Source organism: Pristiophorus japonicus, chromosome 11 (assembly GCF_044704955.1).
Source record: "Pristiophorus japonicus isolate sPriJap1 chromosome 11, sPriJap1.hap1, whole genome shotgun sequence".
Taxonomy (NCBI): domain Eukaryota; kingdom Metazoa; phylum Chordata; class Chondrichthyes; family Pristiophoridae; genus Pristiophorus; species Pristiophorus japonicus.
In genome coordinates, this window is record NC_091987.1 from 117,012,263 (window position 1) to 117,032,010 (window position 19,748).

At 46.7% G+C, this 19,748-nt stretch overlaps 1 protein-coding gene across 1 annotated transcript in view; it reads left to right on the top strand.

Moving 5' to 3' along the window:
* The window catches only part of map3k15 (mitogen-activated protein kinase kinase kinase 15), a 211,060-nt gene that overhangs the window by 76,942 nt on the left and 114,370 nt on the right, over positions 1-19,748 (top strand). Inside the window, exons 3-5 of the mRNA XM_070893918.1 lie at positions 417-610; positions 4,828-4,996; positions 7,220-7,326. Of these exons, the coding sequence (XP_070750019.1) occupies positions 417-610; positions 4,828-4,996; positions 7,220-7,326 (470 nt within the window). The remainder of the gene's footprint in view (positions 1-416; positions 611-4,827; positions 4,997-7,219; positions 7,327-19,748) is intronic.

Here is a 19,748-nt window from a genome sequence, read left to right on the forward strand (position 1 = left end):
CCCCACCCCACTCACCCCACCCCACCCCACACACCCCACCCCACCCCATTCCACACACCCCACCCCACCCCATTCCACACACCCCACACACCCCAGAGACCCTACCCCACGCACCCCACCCCACACCATCTTAATTTACTATGCCAAAGCTGACATGGATTCAGAGCCAGGGCTGTCTTATTGCAGCCATCTGGCTGTGAATACCGTACTCAGAGTTGACGATTGCTTGCGCTCGGGCTGAATCAGCTTTTCGGGCTTCCATTACTTGGACTGTCCTCTTTCTGCTCGCTCATTTGTCCAACTTTCACTCAATAATATATGGTTCAATCCCTTCTGGTGCCGCATAACACACAGTTTCACGAATAGTACGAATTTGTTTTGCAAGTTGACTTGAACATGTATTTTCTCTTTGACAGGCTGCGAGCGGAAACTATCATTTTATCCCCTATGTGACGACTACTAACAACGATTTCCTGTGCTGTGAGAATGATGTTCAACGGAGAGCCTCTGAGTACTTACAATCAAACTGGGACAACTTACTGGGACCTTTCTGCCAACCATTGGTGGAGAAACTGATCAGTCTCCTGAAAGATATTGATGTTACCTCATGGTAACTACTTCCCCATGACTAGAGATATTTATTAGAATCTTAGCTTGATGTGGTAATTGAAAACATGGTGGAGGGAGGAGGGGGATAAAGGGAGGAGGGGGATAAAGGGAGGAGGGGGATAAAGGGAGCATGGAAATTGTTCCAACCCCCCAACAAAAAAATCAATGCATGACCTAATTGAAAACGGCACTTATATTTATATAGGCCTCGATATTGACAGGGGCGGTTTGATAAGCGGTGAGGTGGATGGGGGGCAGGTGCAGAGTTTCAGTCGGGTCCCCGCCTGCTGTGGAGTTTTGATTCCACAGCATGTGACTTTTTTTAACAAGATCCCCGCCCAGAAGTCAGCCTGCTTAATAGACTTGGCTTCTAGTTGGGCGCGAAGCATTCCAGAGCAGGCTGCAGCCACAGGAAAGGAACCTGCAGCTGTTAGTGGGAGTATGGGGTGGAGGATCCGATCCCCGACTGCAAGGGGGTTTGATCCCCAATTGGGGGATCTTTGGATGGGGGGGAGGGGTCTGATGGTGGGGGGACAGGGGGTATGATCTCAGGAGAGGCGGTAAGCTTGGGCGGTTGCGGGGAAGCGTTCTTGCTCCTCCTGGCTCACGAGCAGTGCTGTAAAGACATTTACCTTTTCCTCCAAAGCTGACCTCACCTCCCTTGAGCTGTCAGGATTAAAACTGTAAAACAGATTAAATGTGAGTCTCCCAGCCTCATTATAAATATTTAAATGGCCAAGCCGCCTCCTGGGAGCGGGTTGGCTGCCTTGCCCCCTGTCCCGCCTCTGTTAGACCTGGAGTTGGAGGCAGGTTAGGGTCAGGTTTGAGATTTTAAAAATCACCCAACCCCAACCCACCAGTTTTTGGGTGTTAAAACACTTTGGGGGTTATTTTATCAAGTCTGATTTTCCTGGTCTTTCCTATTCCCCACCCCCCCCTGCCCCGCCCCCCAGGAAAATGGCATTACCATCACTATTACCCAGTCATTACACTGTACAATAAGAAAACCAGGAGGGAATATCAAAGCAAATTCCAGGCTTGAATTGGAGAGGTTAAAAAGAAACCAGCAAATTGAAATCTGAAATATGAGCAGAAAATGCAGATGAAAATTTGTTGTGCTCATCATGGTGTGGGATATCAACTCTGACTAACCCATCTTTTTGACCAAGTTTTTGGTCGGCAGGTTCTAATGATTTATTTTCCATGATTCGGTATCTGTTCCTCGAGCCTTTCCCTTTTGTGAAGTGCCTTGGGATGTTATTTATGTTAAAGGTTTCATTTAATGCAAGTTGTTGTTTAACTGGCTGAAACCATGCAGCTTACCAGCACATAGCACAGTGAGTTTCCCACTGCTTGTCCAGTTAAGGCTACGGAACCTAACAGTGCATTAGCTAACCGAATTGAGTGGGAAGTATTTCAGGCCCCATGGGTGAACAAGGCTGGCTTATCAATGATAATCAGTAACATAGAGGACTACAGACGTCCCCACCACAGGTATTGAATGATGTCTGGCACAGAGGATTGACTTTGTCTCAACCTCCCATTGCTAATTATGTTATCCTACAACCAGCCCAACACCAAAGAGATCTGACTTATCTCTCTCTAGTCAACCAAGAAGTGCTTTGCACACATAGAACACTCAAAATTCCATATAGATTAGACATGGCAGTGTTATATATGTAAACTTGTATTTACTCTGTACAGCCACCGGAGGGCTCATCCCCTGGAGTCCCAAGGGATCCCATAATCCCTTGGAGCACAGTATTTAAGGAGGCTTCACAGATTGGAGAGGCACTCTGGAGACCTGCAGTAAAAGACTACAGTCACACTTTATTTTGAGCTCAGTGTTCAGTCTGACTCTTTTTCCATACACAACAACTGGCGACGAGATACAGATAGTGAACCCAAAGATGCAGAGAACTGTGGGCATCCTGGAGAAATTCTCGGAGGGAGATGATTGGGAAACTTTTGTGAAGCGACTCGACCAATACTTCGTGGCCAATGAGCTAGATGGGGAAGAGAATGCTGCCAAACAAAGGGCGATTCTCCTCACCGTCTGTGGGGCACCAACACATAGCCTCATGAAGAATTTGCTCACTCCAGCAAAAGCCACGGAGAAATCACATGACAATTTGTGCATACTGGTCTGAGAGCATTTGAACCCGAAGGAAAGTGTTCTGATGGCGAGGTACCGGTTCTGCACCTACAAAAGATCTGAAGGCCAGGAAGTGGCGAGTTATGTCGCCGAGCTAAGACGCCTTGCAGGACATTGCGAATTTGAAGGACATTTGGAGCGCATGCTCAGAGACTTTTTCGTTCTTGTCATTGGCCACGAAACCAAACTTCGCAAACTTTTGACTGTAGAGACCCCAACCTTGAGTAGGGCCATCGCGATAGCCCAGGCGTTCATTGCCACCAGTGACAATACGAAGCGAATCTCTCAGCACACGAGTGCTGCTACAAGCACTGTGAACACAGTAGTACTTGGTGAGCTGCTGTCTTCTGTCATGTAGCCTTATTATCTTCGCCTCCATTCTCACCTCCCTCTTCCATAAAGATGGCACAAAGATGTAGACCTTCTCTAGCATCATTCTGAGCTTTTGGGGGCCCGGGTGTGGGGTCAATAAATGTCGGGATGGAGTGAGATTGTAGCATTGTGGGAGAGGAGGCGCCGGTGACAAGTGCAAGCTGCAGTGAGCAAAACATTACAACAGCGACTACACTTCAGAAGTATGTCATTGGCTGTAAAGCATTTTCAGACATTGATAGACACTATATAAATGCAAATTAATTAATTAATCATTTCTTTCTGGTTTTATCTGTCAATGTTTTAATGATTTTTGCACTGCTGTGCAAGAGGCAGTGGGCCACTGAAGAGGACCATAGACCAGGAAGATGCAGGACAAGAAAAAGTGTTTTGAGATGGGAAGAGAGTGGGCCGTGGAGAGAACATCCCTTTGTGGATGGCACAATGTCGGCTACAAGGTGGCTCTCGGAAGTTGTAGTCTCGTTTGGGGCTGGGAGGCCTGGGGAAGAAAGCATATCTGGAATTGAGGATACTCCGAAGCCTGGTAGGGTGTGTTGTGCTGCTTATGAAAGAGGAAGGGGAGAGTTAATTAAGAGCACAGACAACAATCAGCTGATCAGCTAACTGGTGCTTTTGGCTGAGGGAGGAATGTCAGTCATGTACCAGGAGAAATGTATTGTGGGACTGCAAATTGGACCTCAGTTTAATATCTCATCTGAATGACAGCACCTCCAACAATGCAGCACTCCTTCAGGACTGCACTGAAGTATCAGCCTGGACAATGCACTAATGTCCTGGGGTGGGGCTTGAACCCACAACCGTATGATTCAGAAGTGCAAGTGGCACCAACAGAACCAAACTTAACCAAGCGGCACCTGGCAAACTAAGTGTGCCGAATGTCCCCATTGCTGATCTGTGAATACTCGAGTGAGCCACTCCGTTTCAACCAGAGTGAATATTTTGGCCCACACCCAGAACTTACTTGGAAAGTACCTAATTAAATAAAAGTTGACTAGCAATTTAAGTATGAAAATCCATTTTGTCCATCTCCACAAGCATCTCTGAGCTCCATTTTGTGAGAATTGCTTACTTGTTTTTTTAATCATTGTGACCTCATTGAGCTAAGCCAATTAAAAAATCTCGTCTAGTTCGACGGGTGCAGCAGTTTCTACCCAGTCCAAAAGTAGACAAGGATAGATGTTTGCTTTGCTGAAAATGAATATTCAGCAAAAGATTTCATGAGGTACAGAAGTAGGTGGAAAGATAGACTTTTCGTTAAAAATTAATAATATTTTGGTGTTGGGCTTGCATTTTAGAAACTTCTTAAAAGTTTGCTCAAAAACATGATTGCCCAACCCAAAACTCAACAGTGGCAATGAAATGTTCCACCCTTACCGGGCTGCTTCACAATCCATTCTTTCTCTCTCCACTCCCTCAACATTCAAACTAGCAGCCTGTGCGTCCATACCATCAATCTGCTAATTATAACGGGACATTTTGCAACTGCCTGCCATCGGATTTTACTATTACAGGAGCACCATTATGGAAAATGTACCAAACAGTTAAGAAAGATTGATAATATTTACAGTTTCCACCCCATATCATACTTCCTGTTGGTAGCCTGTTGAATTGTCACTTGCAACACATCTCCTTTCAAACCTGTTGTGCAATCTTTGTTCTTGTGTTCACAGCACATATTTCAAGGATACTCTGCTGAGCGACATTAGAAAAGCGAGGGAGAAGTACCAGGGGGATGAGCTTGCCAAACAGCTCTCTGGCATTAAGCTGCGGATAGAAAGCACTGAGGTCGTCACGCCTGACATTATCACCAACCTACTTTTCTCATACAGGGACATCCAGGTACAGTGAAGGGAAGTGTGTCAGAAGAGATGCTTGATGCTGTTCTTAGAAAACTACATGGAAGTCTTACTGAGGAAAAACAAAGGAGCATGCGGACAGAGAGATCGCAACGGGCCAACAACAAATTGCATTTCTGTTGCACCTTTATGTTAAAAAGAACTTACCAAGTTACTTAACAAATAGGTGTAATGAAAGCCAATGCTGAGCCAGCGAGGAAGTGAGTGCAGGGTAGATGGAAAGAGAGGTCAACAGGATGAGTTTTTCAGTGGTTTTTATAGATGAAGGTAGAGTTGCAGAGCCAGGGAGATTTAGGAAGAGAGCGCCAAAGAGTACGACGGAGTCAGCTGAAAGATTCGCCACCAGTGTGGGATGAAGGGAGACAAGCATTAGAGCATTTTGGAGGGGCTATTGACCTGGAGGTGATTGCAGAGGTATAGTGAGGCAAGGCCGCAGAAGGATGTTGATTTGAATATCGTTAATAATTGATCCTCGAACCGCAGATCACCATCTTTTAATGATGTCAGCCGTGCCTCAGTGGTAATGTTCTCACCTTTGAGTCAGCAGGTGATGGGTTCAAGCCCCACTCCAGAGACTTGAGCACAATCTCTGGGCTGGCACTCCAGTGTGGCACTGAGGGAGCACTGCACTGTCAAAAGTGCTGTTTTTTGGATGAACCGTTAAACCGAGGCCCTGTCTGCTCTCTTAGGTGGACTTAAAACATCCCATGGCACTGTTTCGAAGAAGGGAAGGGGAGCTCTCCCTGGTGTCCTGGCCAATATTTATCCCCAAACCAACATCACATTGCTCTTTGTGGGACCTTGCTGTACGCAAATTTGCTGCCGTGTTTCCTACACGTCAAAAAAAGCACTTCATTAGCTGTAAAGCACTTTGTGATGTCCTGTGAGCATGAAGGGCACTATATAAATGCAAGTCCTTCTTAAAAGACCACCCGACACGAGGCACAGTCAGAGTTTACCTGGGGAGCTAATATCCAAACTCACACAAATCTTCAGAGCTTCAACTGTTGAAGCAGCTGTAAGTGCCTGGCTGTCTATCATCATCTTCATAGGCAGTCCCTCGAAGCAAGGATGACTTGCTTCCATGCCAAAAAGGGATGAGTTCACAGGTGTTTCAATGAAGAACCTAATATTCCAGATCCCGAACTAAATCTTGAAGGGTGGAAGATGCCTGTTGCGTGGATTTTTTAACGTGTGATAGCCGTTGCACACCAGCCACCTCACGGGCTTTACAGAGCTAGGTCGTGGTCCAGTGACAAGGATTACCCAAGACTAACTGGAGACCAGCTCTGCTGCACGGACCGAGCGCGCACACATATTGCAGTGTGAGCTGGCCCGTGCTGCCCCTGGGCCCTCGCCTCTTCTGGGCCCCAGATTCACGCCTCTCCTGGGGCCCCGGTCACTTCACTCCATGGACTCTTGCCGCTCCTTCGCCCCTCCTGTGCCTGCCCGTGCTGCAATCAGTGACCTGGCTTCACAGCCGTCGCCCTCCTGCAGCAGCACGCGCTGCTCCCTGCAGTGGTATGCCGCCGAGCGCTGCTCCCTCCAATGGCCCCGGCCTGCTGATGGTCTTGCAGGCTGGGACCGCGCCGATTTCCAGGCTGGGCCGCCGCACGCTACTCCCTCTGTATAACATCGTCCCTGAAAACAGGCAGCATGATCTGCATGCGGAGGATGCCCTCTTGGATTAGGTCTTACGCAAGCACGCAAACTTTTTAGTTTCCTTCATTTGCCTCTTCTACTGAAGGTGATGATTCATCCGAGGGCATAGTTCCAAAGGTGGCAGCAACCTTGTGGGATCAGACCAAAGTCATCACTCTTCACGTGTGAGGCAGTGAGTGCTCATTGGTTATTTGATTGCGAGCGAGCCTGAATCCGCTCAATAGGAATCATTGGCTTACGATCAGGGGGGCGGGATCACTATAACTTTTCTGAACCTGGGTCCTGTTGGCCTGTTTGACTGAGGTGTATTTTCTATTGAGCCATCAGGGCAGAGATTATTTTGTATGATTTTAAATTAAATGCATTATATTAAAATATGAGAAGTAAGCTTCTGCGCCCATCAGATTGCACACAAATATCAAATATCTGGAACTTTCTTCTGCTGTCCATTTTAGTTAAGTTACTCAATCTTCAGCAAAATGTTTAAGGTTTTATTTTGGCCTTCGCTTTTTTTTAGTGAATTCTTTTACTCTCCCTCTGACAGGATTATGACGGCATGGTGAAGCTCGTGGAGACCCTCGAGCTGCTGCCGACCTGTGACCTGGCCGATCAACACAACATCAAGTTTCACTACTCATTTGCACTGAACAGGTACAGTCACTGCTGGGGCAGCTTTACTCAGGATCGATTACTTAAGGGAAAGACAGATAAACACATCAGGGAGGAAGGAATAGAAGGATATACTGATAAGGTTAGATGAAGAGGGGTGGGAGGAGGCTTGTGTGGAGCATAAACATCGACATAGACCAGTTGGGACCAATGATCTGTTTCAGTGCTGTAGAATCTACGTAATTATATGTGTTAATCCTTTGTGACCCTATCATTTCTTTCAGTGTAAGATACTTTCTAAATTAATGCTGAATAGAGGTTGGAGAGGAGAGAGGATTCGGCTACCAGTACTATTCAATTACTAAAATGCAGTAATGGGAAATCACAAGAATGCTCTTTGTATAAACTTGTGACATAGACCTCAGTCACGTGAGATGCGGCGACTTCCTAGGATAAAAACGGCGGCAAAAAGTTTTCCCCGCATTCTGGCCGCTCTGAGGCCTCTCCCATGGCTTGGCGCGGCGCGGCAATTCAATTAGGGGATGGTGCTAGGGCCCTGCACTCAAAAGAGTGCCGGCAGCTCAACGCATGCACACTGGACATTTTGCGCATGCGCAGTAGCACCTCTGCAGCGTGGGACCTGATGTCCCGCCCCTATCCCAGGCCGAGTGGCCTCATGATGCGTGCCGGGCTGCTGCACGTCATGGAGAGTCCTGCACCTATTCCCCGGCCAAGTGGCCTCCCGCACCGGCTGGCCCGCTGACTTCATGGGCTGAGGTAGGACTTGAGTTTTATTTGTTATTTATTGAGGGTTGTGCTTTGTTTAGTGAGGAGAGTTTTGATTGGGGGGGGGTACGAGGAGAGTTTTGATTGGGGGGGGTGGGGGGGGAAAGAGTTTTGATCGGGGGGAGGGGGGGAGTGTTTTGATCTGAGGGGGGAGCGCATTTTGATATGGGGGGGTGTTTTGATATGGGGGGAGCGGAGTTTTGATGGGGGAGGGGGAGGAGGAGAGTTTTGATGGGTGGGGGGATGAAAAGTTTAAATCCGGGAGGGGAGAGTGTTTTGATCAGGAGTGGGGGGGCGTTTTGATGGTGGTGGGGGGGGGGGGGAAGAGAGTTTTGATGGGGGGGGGAGTTTTGATGGGGTTGGGAGGGGTGATAACTTTTTATTTGGATATTTTGAACAAATTATGTAAATATGTTTTGTCTCTTTACTTCTTTTATTTTTGTAGTTTAAGCTTCCATGAATGCTTCTGTTGTATAGTAAATTAACTTTGCGAAGCTTGTCATATGTCCTGTAAAGCTGTTTGATCCTATTCACATTCTTTAGTCAAGTCATTAAGTACCTACCTGCGCTGATTTCTTAACTCTCCGCAAGGGTTTTCTGTGCGGCCACAAGTGGCCACATATACTGGCCTGTTAGTTTGGAGCAACTATTAGCTGTCCAAACTGGCTTAAATGGCCAAAACGGGCGTAGGTGGCTGGTAACGCCCCCTTTTGAAAAAAAAAACAAAAAAAAATCCTAACTCACTCACACTGATGCAAATTAAATGTGCAGAATGGGGATTTTTAAGATACTCCAGAAAAATCAAGTTGCTTGAAAAAAAACTGAGCAACTCCTGGGGAAATTTGGGCCCTATAGAAACAGGAGTAGACCATTCTGTCCCTCGAGCCTGTTCTGTCATTCAATTAGATCATAACTGATTGGTAGCTCAACACCATTCACCTGTCTTTGTTCTATATCCCTTGAAACTCTCATCCAACAAAAATCTATCGATCTCAGTCTTGAATGCTCTAATTGTCCCAGCATCTACAGCTTATGGTGGGAGTGAATTTCAGATTTTCACTCTCCTTTGTGTGAAAAACTGCTTCCCTATTTCACTCCTAAATAGCCTAGCTCTAATTTTAAGATTGTGCCCCCTTGATCTGGATTCCCCTACCAGAAGAAATCGTTTTTTTGTATCTACCTATTGAATGTAAATCATTTTAAACACCACGATTAAATCGCCCCATAATCTTCTAAACTCAAGGGAATTCTAGCCAAGATTTTGCAACCTGTCCTCACAATTTATCCCTTTAATCCCCAATATCTGATGAATCTGGACTTGTACCCCCTCCAAGGCCAAGGATAGCACACAGGTAAAAGTGGGTTATGGCAATAATATACAGCCCGATTTTAACTCTGGGACAGTTTTCGGCAGGTAAGTAGTGATGAGAGGTGGAAACTCACCCGCTGCTCCAGTGATGAATCATAGAATGGAGGCACAGAAGGAGGCCTGTGCTGGCTCTCTGCGAGAGCACTTCAGCTAGTCCCACTCACCCGTCCTTTCCCCATACTCCTGCAATTTTTTTCCTTCAGGTTCTTATCCAATTTCCTTTTAAAAGCCATGATTGAATCTGCCTCCACCACACTCTCAGGCAGTGCATCCCAGATCCTAACCACTCGCTGCGTAAAAAAGTTTTTCCTCATGTCGCCTTTGCTTCTGCCACTCACCTTAAATCTGTGTCCTCTTGTTCTCAACCCTTCATCCAATGGGAACCCTTTCTCTTTATTTACTCTGTCTAGGTCCCTCATGATTTTGGACACCTCTATCAAATCTCCTCTCAACCTTCTCTGCTCTAAGGAGAACAATCCCAGCTTCTCCAGTCTATCTGGGTAACTGAAGTTCCTCATCCATGCAGTCATTCTTGTAAATCTTTCCTGCACTCTCTTTAAGGTCTTCACATCCTTCCTAAAGTGCAGTGCCTAGAATTGAACACAATGAGCTCAAAATTGGAGTTGCTCCGTTTTTTTTGGAGCAACTTGATTTTTCTGGAGTATCTTAAAAATCCCCATTTTGCACATTCAATTTGCACCAGTGTAAGTGAGTTAGTTACGATGTTTTTAGTTCAGTTTTTCTCAAAAGGGGGCGTTACCAGCCACCTATGCCAGTTTTGGCCAGTTAGGCCACTTTGGCCAGCTAATAGTTACTCCAAATCTACTTAGGCCAGCTTTTGTGGCCACTTGTGAACCTTGCAGAGAGTTAAGAAATCAGCGCTGGTAGGTACATTGGAGGCCAGTAGAACTTAATGGCTTGACTAAAGAATGTGAATAGGATCAAACAGCTATACAGGACATCATATGACAAACTTTGCCAAGTTAATTTACGAAACAACAGAAGCATTCATGGAAGCTTAAACTACCAAAAAAAAAAGAAGTAAAAGATGGTTGAATTAAATTGCCCTAATCTCACAACTAATTTAAACAACTATTTGTTTGCAATGATTATACTGGGACAAAATTAAGCCCATATTATCTAAATAAAGTCGACTTCAATAAATTAGGGTATTAAAAGAGATGGCGGAAGTTATAGCAGATGCATTCGTTACAATCTACCAAAATTCTCTGGACTCTGGGGAGGTACCAGCAGATTGGAAAGCAGTTAATGTAATGCCTCTGTTTAAAAAAGGGGGCAGACAAAAGGCAGGTAACTATAGGCCGGTTAGTTTCACATCTGTAGTGGGGAAAATGCTTGAAGCTATCATTAAGGAAGAAATAGCGGGACATCTAGATAGGAATAGTGCAATCAAGCAGACGCAACATGGATTCATGAAGGGGAAATCATGTTTGACTAATTTACTGGAATTCTTTGAGGATATAACGAGCATGGTGGATAGAGGTGTACCGATGGATGTAGTGTATTTAGATTTCCAAAAGACATTCGATAAGGTGCCATACAAAAGGTTACTGCAGAAGATAAAGGTACGCGGAGTCAGAGGAAATGTATTAGCATGGATCGAGAATTGGCTGACTAACAGAAAGCAGAGAGTCGGGATAAATGGGTCCTTTTCGGGTTGGAAATCAGTGGTTAGTGGTGTGCCACAGGGATCAGTGCTGGGACCTCAACTGTTTACAATATACATAGATGACCTGGAAGAGGGGATAGAGTGTAGTGTAACAAAATTTGCAGATGACACAAAGATTAGTGGGAAGGCGGGTTGTGTAGAGGACACAGAGAGGCTGCAAAAAGATTTGGATAGGTTAAGCGAATGGGCTAAGGTTTGGCAGATGGAATACAATGTCGGAAAATGTGAGGTCATCCACCTTGGGAAAAAAAAACAGTAAAAGGGAATATTATTTGAATGGGGAGAAATTACAACATGCTGTGGTGCAGAGGGACCTGGTGGTCCTTGTGCATGAATCCCAAAACGTTAGTTTGCAGGTGCAGCAGGTAATCAGGAAGGTGAATGGAATGTTGGCCTTCATTGCGAGAGGGATGGAATACAAAAGCAGGGAGGTCCTTCTGCAACTGTATAGGGTATTGGTGAGGCCGCACCTGGAGTACTGCATGCAGTTTTGGTCACCTTACTTAATGAAGGATATACTAGCTTTGGAGGAGGTACAGAGACGATTCACTAGGCTGATTCCGGAGATGAGGGGGTTACCTTATGATGATAGATTGAGTAGACTGGGTCTTTACTTGTTGGAGTTCAGAAGGATGAGGGGTGATCTTATAGAAACATTTAAAATAATGAAAGGGATAGACAAGATAGAAGCAGAGAGGTTGTTTCCACTGGTCGGGGAGACTAGAACTAGGGGGCACAGCCTCAAAATACGAGGGAGCCAATTTAAAACCGAATTGAGAAGGAATTTCTTCTCCCAGAGGGTTGTGAATCTGTGGAATTCTCTTCCCAAGGAAGCAGTTGAGACTAGCTCATTGAATGTATTCAAATCACAGATAGATAGATTTTTAACCAATAAGGGAATTAAGGATTATGGGGAGCGGGCGGGTAAGTGGAGCTGAGTTCACGGCCAGATCAGCCATGATCTTGTTGAATGGCGGAGCAGACTCGAGGGGCTAGATGGCCTACTCCTGTTCCGAATTCTTATGTTATTATGTAAATAAGATATTCTCTCAGTGTTCCTCCGTCACTTATGTTCTTCTTTCACAATAGCACCAGGTGAATAGGCTTGACAAATGGTCACCACTATTCACAAGAGACAAAACATATTTACATAATTTTTTTTCAAAATATCCAAATAAAAAATAGAAGTAAGTAAGTCCTACCCTACCTTCATCTTCAACCCGGGAAGGCAGCGGGCCGGCCTGTGTGGTAGGCCACTCAGCCTGGGATAGGGGCGGGATGCACTAGTAGCCGGTACGATAGTGATGATGATGATTGGGTCCCACGCTGCAGCAACACATGAAAGGCTGGGGGCGAGAAGCTACTGCGCATGCGCGCACACTCCAGTGCGCATGTGCAGACGTCCCGGTACTGCTTTCAGCGTGGAACGCTGGCTCCGCTCCCGACCTGACTGGCCCCGCTGCGCGAAGACCCGGGAGAGGCCAGACAGCGGCCAAAGTGGGGAGCGATTTTTTTCGAAACAATTTTCAACGCAGAAAAGCGCCGTATCTCCGGTGAGTGTGCCGAAAAAAGGGGTGGGCCAATTTTGAGCCCAATACTCCAGTTGAAGCCGAACCAGTGTTTCATAAAGGTTCATCATAACTTCCTTGCTTTTGTACTCTATGCGTCTGTTTATGAAGCCCAGGATATCCTAAGCTTTATTAACCACTTTCTCAAACTGCCCTGTCACCATCCATGATTTGTGCACATATACCCCCAGGTTCCTCTGTTCATGCACCCCCTTTAAGATTGTACCCTTTGGTTTATATTACTTCTCCTCATCCTTCCTACCGAAATGTATCACTTTGCACTTTTCTACATTAAATTTAATCTGCCTCATGTCCGCCCATTTCACTAGCCTGTCCATGCCCTCTTGAACTCTATCACTATTATCCTCACTGTTTACTATAATTATAAGTTTTGTGTCAACTGCTAATTTTGAGCCTTGAGCTATTTTAACTTCCGGCCTCAGTTAAATCCCACTGGCTGACTTCTCACCCGTTCTGAGCAGAAAATCGGGATGCGCGCAAAATCACGTGGCTCGGAGGCTGCCCGCCAAAAACAGGTAAATGGCAGGATCGGCTGCTGGGGGCAGGGAGAGGGGGTTGAGTCCGTGACATAGAAACATAGAAAATAGGTGCAGGAGTAGGCCATTCGGCCCTTCGAGCCTGCACCGCCATTCAATGAGTTCATGGCTGAACATGCAACTTCAGTACCCCATTCCTGCTTTCTCACCATACCCCTTGATCCCTTAGTAGTAAGGACTATATCTAACTCCTTTTTGAATATATTTAGTGAATTAGCCGAAACAACTTTCTGTGGTAGAGAATTCCACAGGTTCACAATTCTCTGGGTGAAGAAGTTTCTCCTCATCTTGGTCCTAAATGGCTTACCCCTTATCCTTAGACTGTGACCCCTGGTTCTGGACTTCCCCAATATGGGGAACATTCTTCCTGCATCTAACCTGTCTAAATCCATCAGAATTTTAAATGTTTCTATGAGATCCCCTCTCATTCTTCTAAACTCCAGTGAATACAAGCCCAGTTGATCCAGTCATTCTTGATATGTCAGTCCCGCCATCCCGGGAATCTCCCTCAATAGCAAGAATGTCGTTCCTCAAGTTAGGAGACCAAAACTGTACACAATACTCCAGGTGTGGCCTCACCAAGGCCCTGTACAACTGTAGTAACACCTCCCTGCCCCTGTACTCAAATCCCCTCGCTATGAAGGCCAACATGCCATTTGCTTTCTTAACCGCCTGCTGTACCTGCATGCCAACTTTCATTGACTGATGTACCATGACACCCAGGTCTTGTTGCACCTCCCCTTTTCCTAATCTGTCACCATTCAGATAATAATCTGTCTCTCTGTTTTCCTTGTGGGGGACCAGAGGATCACTCATGCTCCCACTATTAGACCTTTCTGGGTCTCTTTTCGCCGATCCTGCCACTTACCGCTTTGTTGCCGGGTTGGTTTCCTCTCAACATCTTACACATTGACTCTGGCTGCGTGAGATCTCTGATGATCGTACAGCTCTGCCAGTGGTTAACACGTGTGGTGCATTTTTCACCTGCAAATGGCGAATGGAAATGTCATACTTACATCTTTAAAGGAAAGCCGTGATATGGTTCCTACGATAAAAGCCAGACGTGCAATGCATGTTTGTTTACTCACACCGTGCAGGATTGCCATTTAGGAGTCACTCTATATACTCCTGAGAGTGTCGGCATCTCCACACAAATACTCTGCTTGTAAAACAAGTTGGCAAGTAACTGGAGGGAGCAGCAATGTCCACGAACAGGACATCTCAAATTCTAAAGCCCTTGGATGGCTCCGAAGACTCATGTGCTAGAATTGTGATGAGAGTTTAGTGGATTGCGGGCGGGGGTTGGGGCGATGGAGGTTGCAGGGTGGAGGGTGAAACTGGTGAGCTAATACCATCCCTTTCCATCCCAAACTCACTGTCAGCCAGGCATATACATGAGCACACCACCATAGGGCTCAGTATATTGCCACATAAATAAAATTTGAAGAGACCTCATTTAGCCAAAATTCTAACATACATACGTTTCTATAAGTGTCACCTAAGAATGAGCCACAATTCCCAGTGCCGCGACACCTGGCATCATTCACTCCGCCTGTTGCAAGCCTCAGCAAAGGTACATCCACTTTGGGGAGGATCTGCGGTCCTCTGGCCAATCCCAAAAACTAATACTCCTTAATTGGCCCTTTTCTTCAATTTCCCCTTACCTTTTTAACCCCCAAACTTCCTGGGGTCTCGTTCTGCCAGTGTAGGTGCAGTGGAGTAAACCCCTCTCCCAGACTAGCCCCAGGGTGGAGAACTCGGTCTTGATAATAATGGGGATGCAGGGAGGGAGCATGAGTGTGGGTGGGGGGGATGTTTAGCAGCCGTGAAACACAAAAGTCGGATTTAACGGCAGAATGACGTTTACATTTTTTGAATCAGTTTCCTGGCCGCAGCCAGCCAGATTTGAAAGGCTGTCGGATGGGTAGGCCAGAGGCACCAGGTCGCAGCTGGGGATCGGACATCACTGGGGGGCGGGGAGAGTCCGAGATCGGGGATTGGACATTGGAAGGAGGTGAGTCTGACATAGAGGGGGAGTCGGTCATTGGGGGGGAGAGGAGTCAGAGATTGCGGGACGGATATTAGAAGGAGGTGAGCCAGACATAGGAAGGGTCCGATTATGGGGATGAAAGCAGGTAAGCTGGTTGGGCCGAGGGAATCATGCTTGCTTCTCCTGGCCCAAAAGCAATGCTGGAAAGGCTCATACCTCTTCCATCCAGCCATTCTCGCCTGACTTCAGCTGCCGAGTTTGCTGAAACCTGCGAAACCTGGAACAGAGATAAACTCTTAGGCACGCAGCCTCATTAAAATATTTAAATGACTTACGTGCGTCGGAAGAGCTGGTTAGTTGCCAACCCCCCCAAACCGTCTCTGTTAAAACTGGAAATGGGCGGGTTGGAGGCGGGTTGGGTTCAGATTTCATTTTTTTTTTGAACTCACCACCTGCCTGTCCTTGGGGGTTAAAACTCCCTCCCTCATCTCAAATCTTTGTGGCAAACTACCTGCACCTATTAATGGCCCATCAGCGGCACCCACCCAACCTTGCTACGCCACCATAGCACCCCCTAAGACCCAAATGGACTGAGAGAAAAAAATTAAAACTTTGAGCCCCATTGGAGCCAGTCTGATGCTAGAAAAGGTCATTAATCTCCTCCAGAATCGATTGCTTCATTCTAGTGAAGGTTTGGGGCCTTCAGGAGGGCTCAAAGTGATTCACACCAGGTGAAACCTGATGTGAGCTGTAGAGGTCTGAGGCCTTTGAAAGGCATAAAGGAGGAAATTCCCCAATGAAGCCCAGGAACTCCCCTGACACACCCTGCTGATGTGGCGGGAGAGGGGAAGATTTACCCCCACGCCCCAACCCCCGACCAGAATTTAATGGTCCGGTCTAAATGGGACGGAATCCTGAAGGAGCTGGGTCCCGGCCCATAATCTGCAACCCCCATGTGGAAATGGGACATGATCTGCTCTATTTACCTCCATGGGAGTCCATCCGACATGGTCACCGCCCTCTGTGTAAAGCAATTAAATCCAGTTAAATCTGAACTGTGTTTATACCTTGTGTTTTCTAACAGTAGAGCGGGCACTATGGGCTAGCAATTGCGTAACGCCCCGTTTGGGGCGATAACTTTTGCAGGAGTGGCAGAAGTATCGCAGGGCACTACCCAATTCTAGAGGATGTGAACTTTCGGTTCAGCGCTCCAGGAGCGAAGCGGCTCACTAAATCAAGTGCTATACTACTTCCCTTGGAGCACTAAGCCAGGCAAGAGGGGCGGTAGCAGCAGAGTGCTGCACAATGTCCCGTGCAGCACTACCGGATTCACCGGGAAAGGCCAGTGCTGCGGGCTCGGCACGAAAATAAATCCGCTGCTTGCCGACGGCACTTGTGATCCGTGACGATCAGCCCCAAGCACTGGAACAGAGTGCAGGGCAGATCAATTGCAGTAGAAGAAAATTTGAAAACGTTTTCCTGAGGGCTGAATACAAATATTTCCCCTACCTCACCGGCAATCCCTTTAACGATCACTCCCCAAGCGGCCAGCCGACCTCACCACGCCTCCTGCAGTGCCGGTGTTGATGCCTGGCGATGCTTGGCGTAAGCCAAGTTGGTATCTGGGGCGCCGGGCACTGGATGACGTCACGATCTCCGGGGTGAAGGAGGTCGTGGCGTCAGGATTTACCGCCGCCGCTAACCTGCAAGGGAAGCTCGCGGGCGTCGGTACTCTCAACGCGCCCAGTCCCAGAGCCAGGAGCGCCCCGTTATCGCCCTCCTCGGAGGCACTAATGGGAGGCGCAAAGAGGCCAGTTTCTCCCCCTATGTGCTTTACTGAAAGTGTCCCCCATTGGCTTAAGTTACCCTCAATTGCATTGAATTTGATGGGCTCAGCAGTTAAATCATAAACTTTGACTATGAGATATGAACTATTCCACACTGTGAACGTAGAGTGGGCGGGTACAGTGGGCTAGAGTCCTGAAGAGAGTGTCCGGTGATATTGAGGCCTGGCCGATCTTAAACTTCCCTGCTAGGCCGCTTCTGGCCCACGATCCAGTTCCCGGGATGTCTTTTCTGCCAGGGAAGCCGGCACTCCTCATCTGCTCAGGTCTCCAACTAATATTGCAGTCGGGTCCCGATGACATCATCCTTCCCCAATCTGCATATTGATAGAGTGACCTCGCTGCTTTTCTGCAGGTGTCCTGCTCGCCTGCTCAGCAGGGTAAGATCGGGACACGGCGGGAAGGCATTGGGATCAGAGGGGATAACAGGCCTCATTTTAACGGCCCCCTATATGGTTTCTGCCAGGTGGGGGGAGTTAAAATTGGAGCCATAGTGCCTAATGCTGCTTCAGTGGAACATTGAGCTGTTCTGAAAGAATTCAGGTGCTTCAGGAGTGTAGACTTAATGCTGCTGCAGTGCATACATCACTGGTATAGATTTGTAAACAAAAACACCGGCTTCAAATAGAACAAATGGAATTTAAATACATTTTTTGTTGACCGCAGTGGATGTGTTTTTAAAACATCTGTTCAAATACTTTGCATGTTAAGCTTGGTTGCATGAGAGGAATTTTAAGAAGGAAGAACCCACATCTTCTGTTTAATGTCTTAAGTTCAGTGGGAGGAATTCCAAACATTCACAAGCAGCGCAGTCAGTGCAACCGTGATGGTGAGCATATAAAATAGGCAAGTGAGCTATCATTAACTCCTTGAGGTCTGCAGTAGCTATTTGCAGCAAAACTTGAAGCTGATTTAGTGTGTATGTGCACCAAATACAGTACTGAGCTATGAAGCTCAGGGAGGTCACAGGATCAGTTAGTTCATCTCAGTTGTGGTATTGGTAGAGAATTTTCATCAGTTTTCAGAGTTAAATTAGCCAAAGCTTGTTGTGTATGAATAAAGAGGCTGACCAGATACTGTGAGCTCAAAGTAAAGTGTGACCTTAGTCTTTTATTACAGGTCTCCAGAGTGCCTCTCCAGCCTGTGAGGCCTCCTTAAGTACAGGTGCTCCCAAGGGATTGTGGGATCCCTTGGGACTCCAGGGGATGAGCCCTCTGGTGGTTAAACAAGGTATTTACAGGTTTACATATATAACAAAGCTGACACTTGTTTTGTTAGTGATGTAGTGACGCCAGAGCAGGAAGAAAAAAATTGACCAAGGTTTCTGCTCCTGATTTCTGTTGACTGTAAAGGGGCTATTTTAATTCCCTGGCACAGACCAGGTGAAGGTCAGTTACACCCACTCCCTTCCCACCCCAATCTGTCCGACTGACATTTTAAATCGCAGGCAGCAAGGACACCTGTCCTGAGTCGGCAAAGTCCCCTTGGGATGTCATTGGGGCCCGACCTGCTATTTTAACCTCAGGCTAAGCAGGGGGAGCAGCAGTGGTTTCCCCGCCAGACCAAAAACAGCAGCCAGGGCCAGAGGGGCTTAGTAAAGTGCGATGTTTTTTTAAAAATTTGGGTTTATTTGTGGGCAAGGAGGAGAAGGATTGTTCCTCCAGACCTCACTAGGAAACCTTCAGCTTCCCCATCCTGGGCTTCCACTTTTCCCCGACTGGGATTCCCCTCCTGCAGCACATCTTGAGCCAGGGATGGTTCTCCTGGGTTCCTGGGAGTGGCCTCCTGCCACCCGATTTTAATGGCCGATACTCCAATTTCACGACCATATTGTTTACACTTTAACTGAGCTTGGCTCAGTGGTAGCATTGTCTCTCTGAGTCAGAAAGTTATGGGTTAACTCCCCAGTCCAGGACTTGAGTACGTAATCTAGCTGATGCTTTAGTGCAGCTCTGAGGGAGTGCTGCCATGTCAGATATGCCATCTTTTAAATGTTAACCTGAGGCCCTGTCAGTTTGTTCAAGTGGCAAAAGATCCCATGACGCTATTTGAAGATGAGCAGGGAGTTCTCCTGGTGTCCTGGACATTACTTACCCCTCAACCAACACCGACAAAGCAGTTTAACTATTTATTTCATTGCTGTTTGTGGGACCTTGATTTGCACAAATTGGCTAATTGTTTACAAAAAAAAATGACTACATTTCAAAAAAAATAATTGAATCGTTTTGGAACATCCTGAGGATATGAAAGGCATTACATAAATGCAAATTCTTTCTTTAATTCTTTGACCTACTCCACTGAAGTAAGAGCAACTGTGTAGTGTCAGCAATTCGTCCTCCCAGTTTCTACAGAAAAGAATATTAAGGTATAGTTGGGCTAATTTTCATGCAAGTGTACTGTTGTATATGGTATCACCTTAAAGTTGCTGGGTCTCCTTCAGTATGGTCTCTGGTTAGTGCCCTGAGGTGGGTGGAGACTATTTCAGTGGGAAGTCTGTTTATTGGATGTCACAGTACAGTGGCTCTGCTTTGTTTGCCATGTTGCTCTGGGCTGTGGCAAACTTTGTATCTGCACTATTCTTGAAGTCACTTTTATGAGAAAGTTAAAAGTAATTTTTTTTCATCAGTGTCACCATGTCACCAGATCTAGTGTAAATGGTG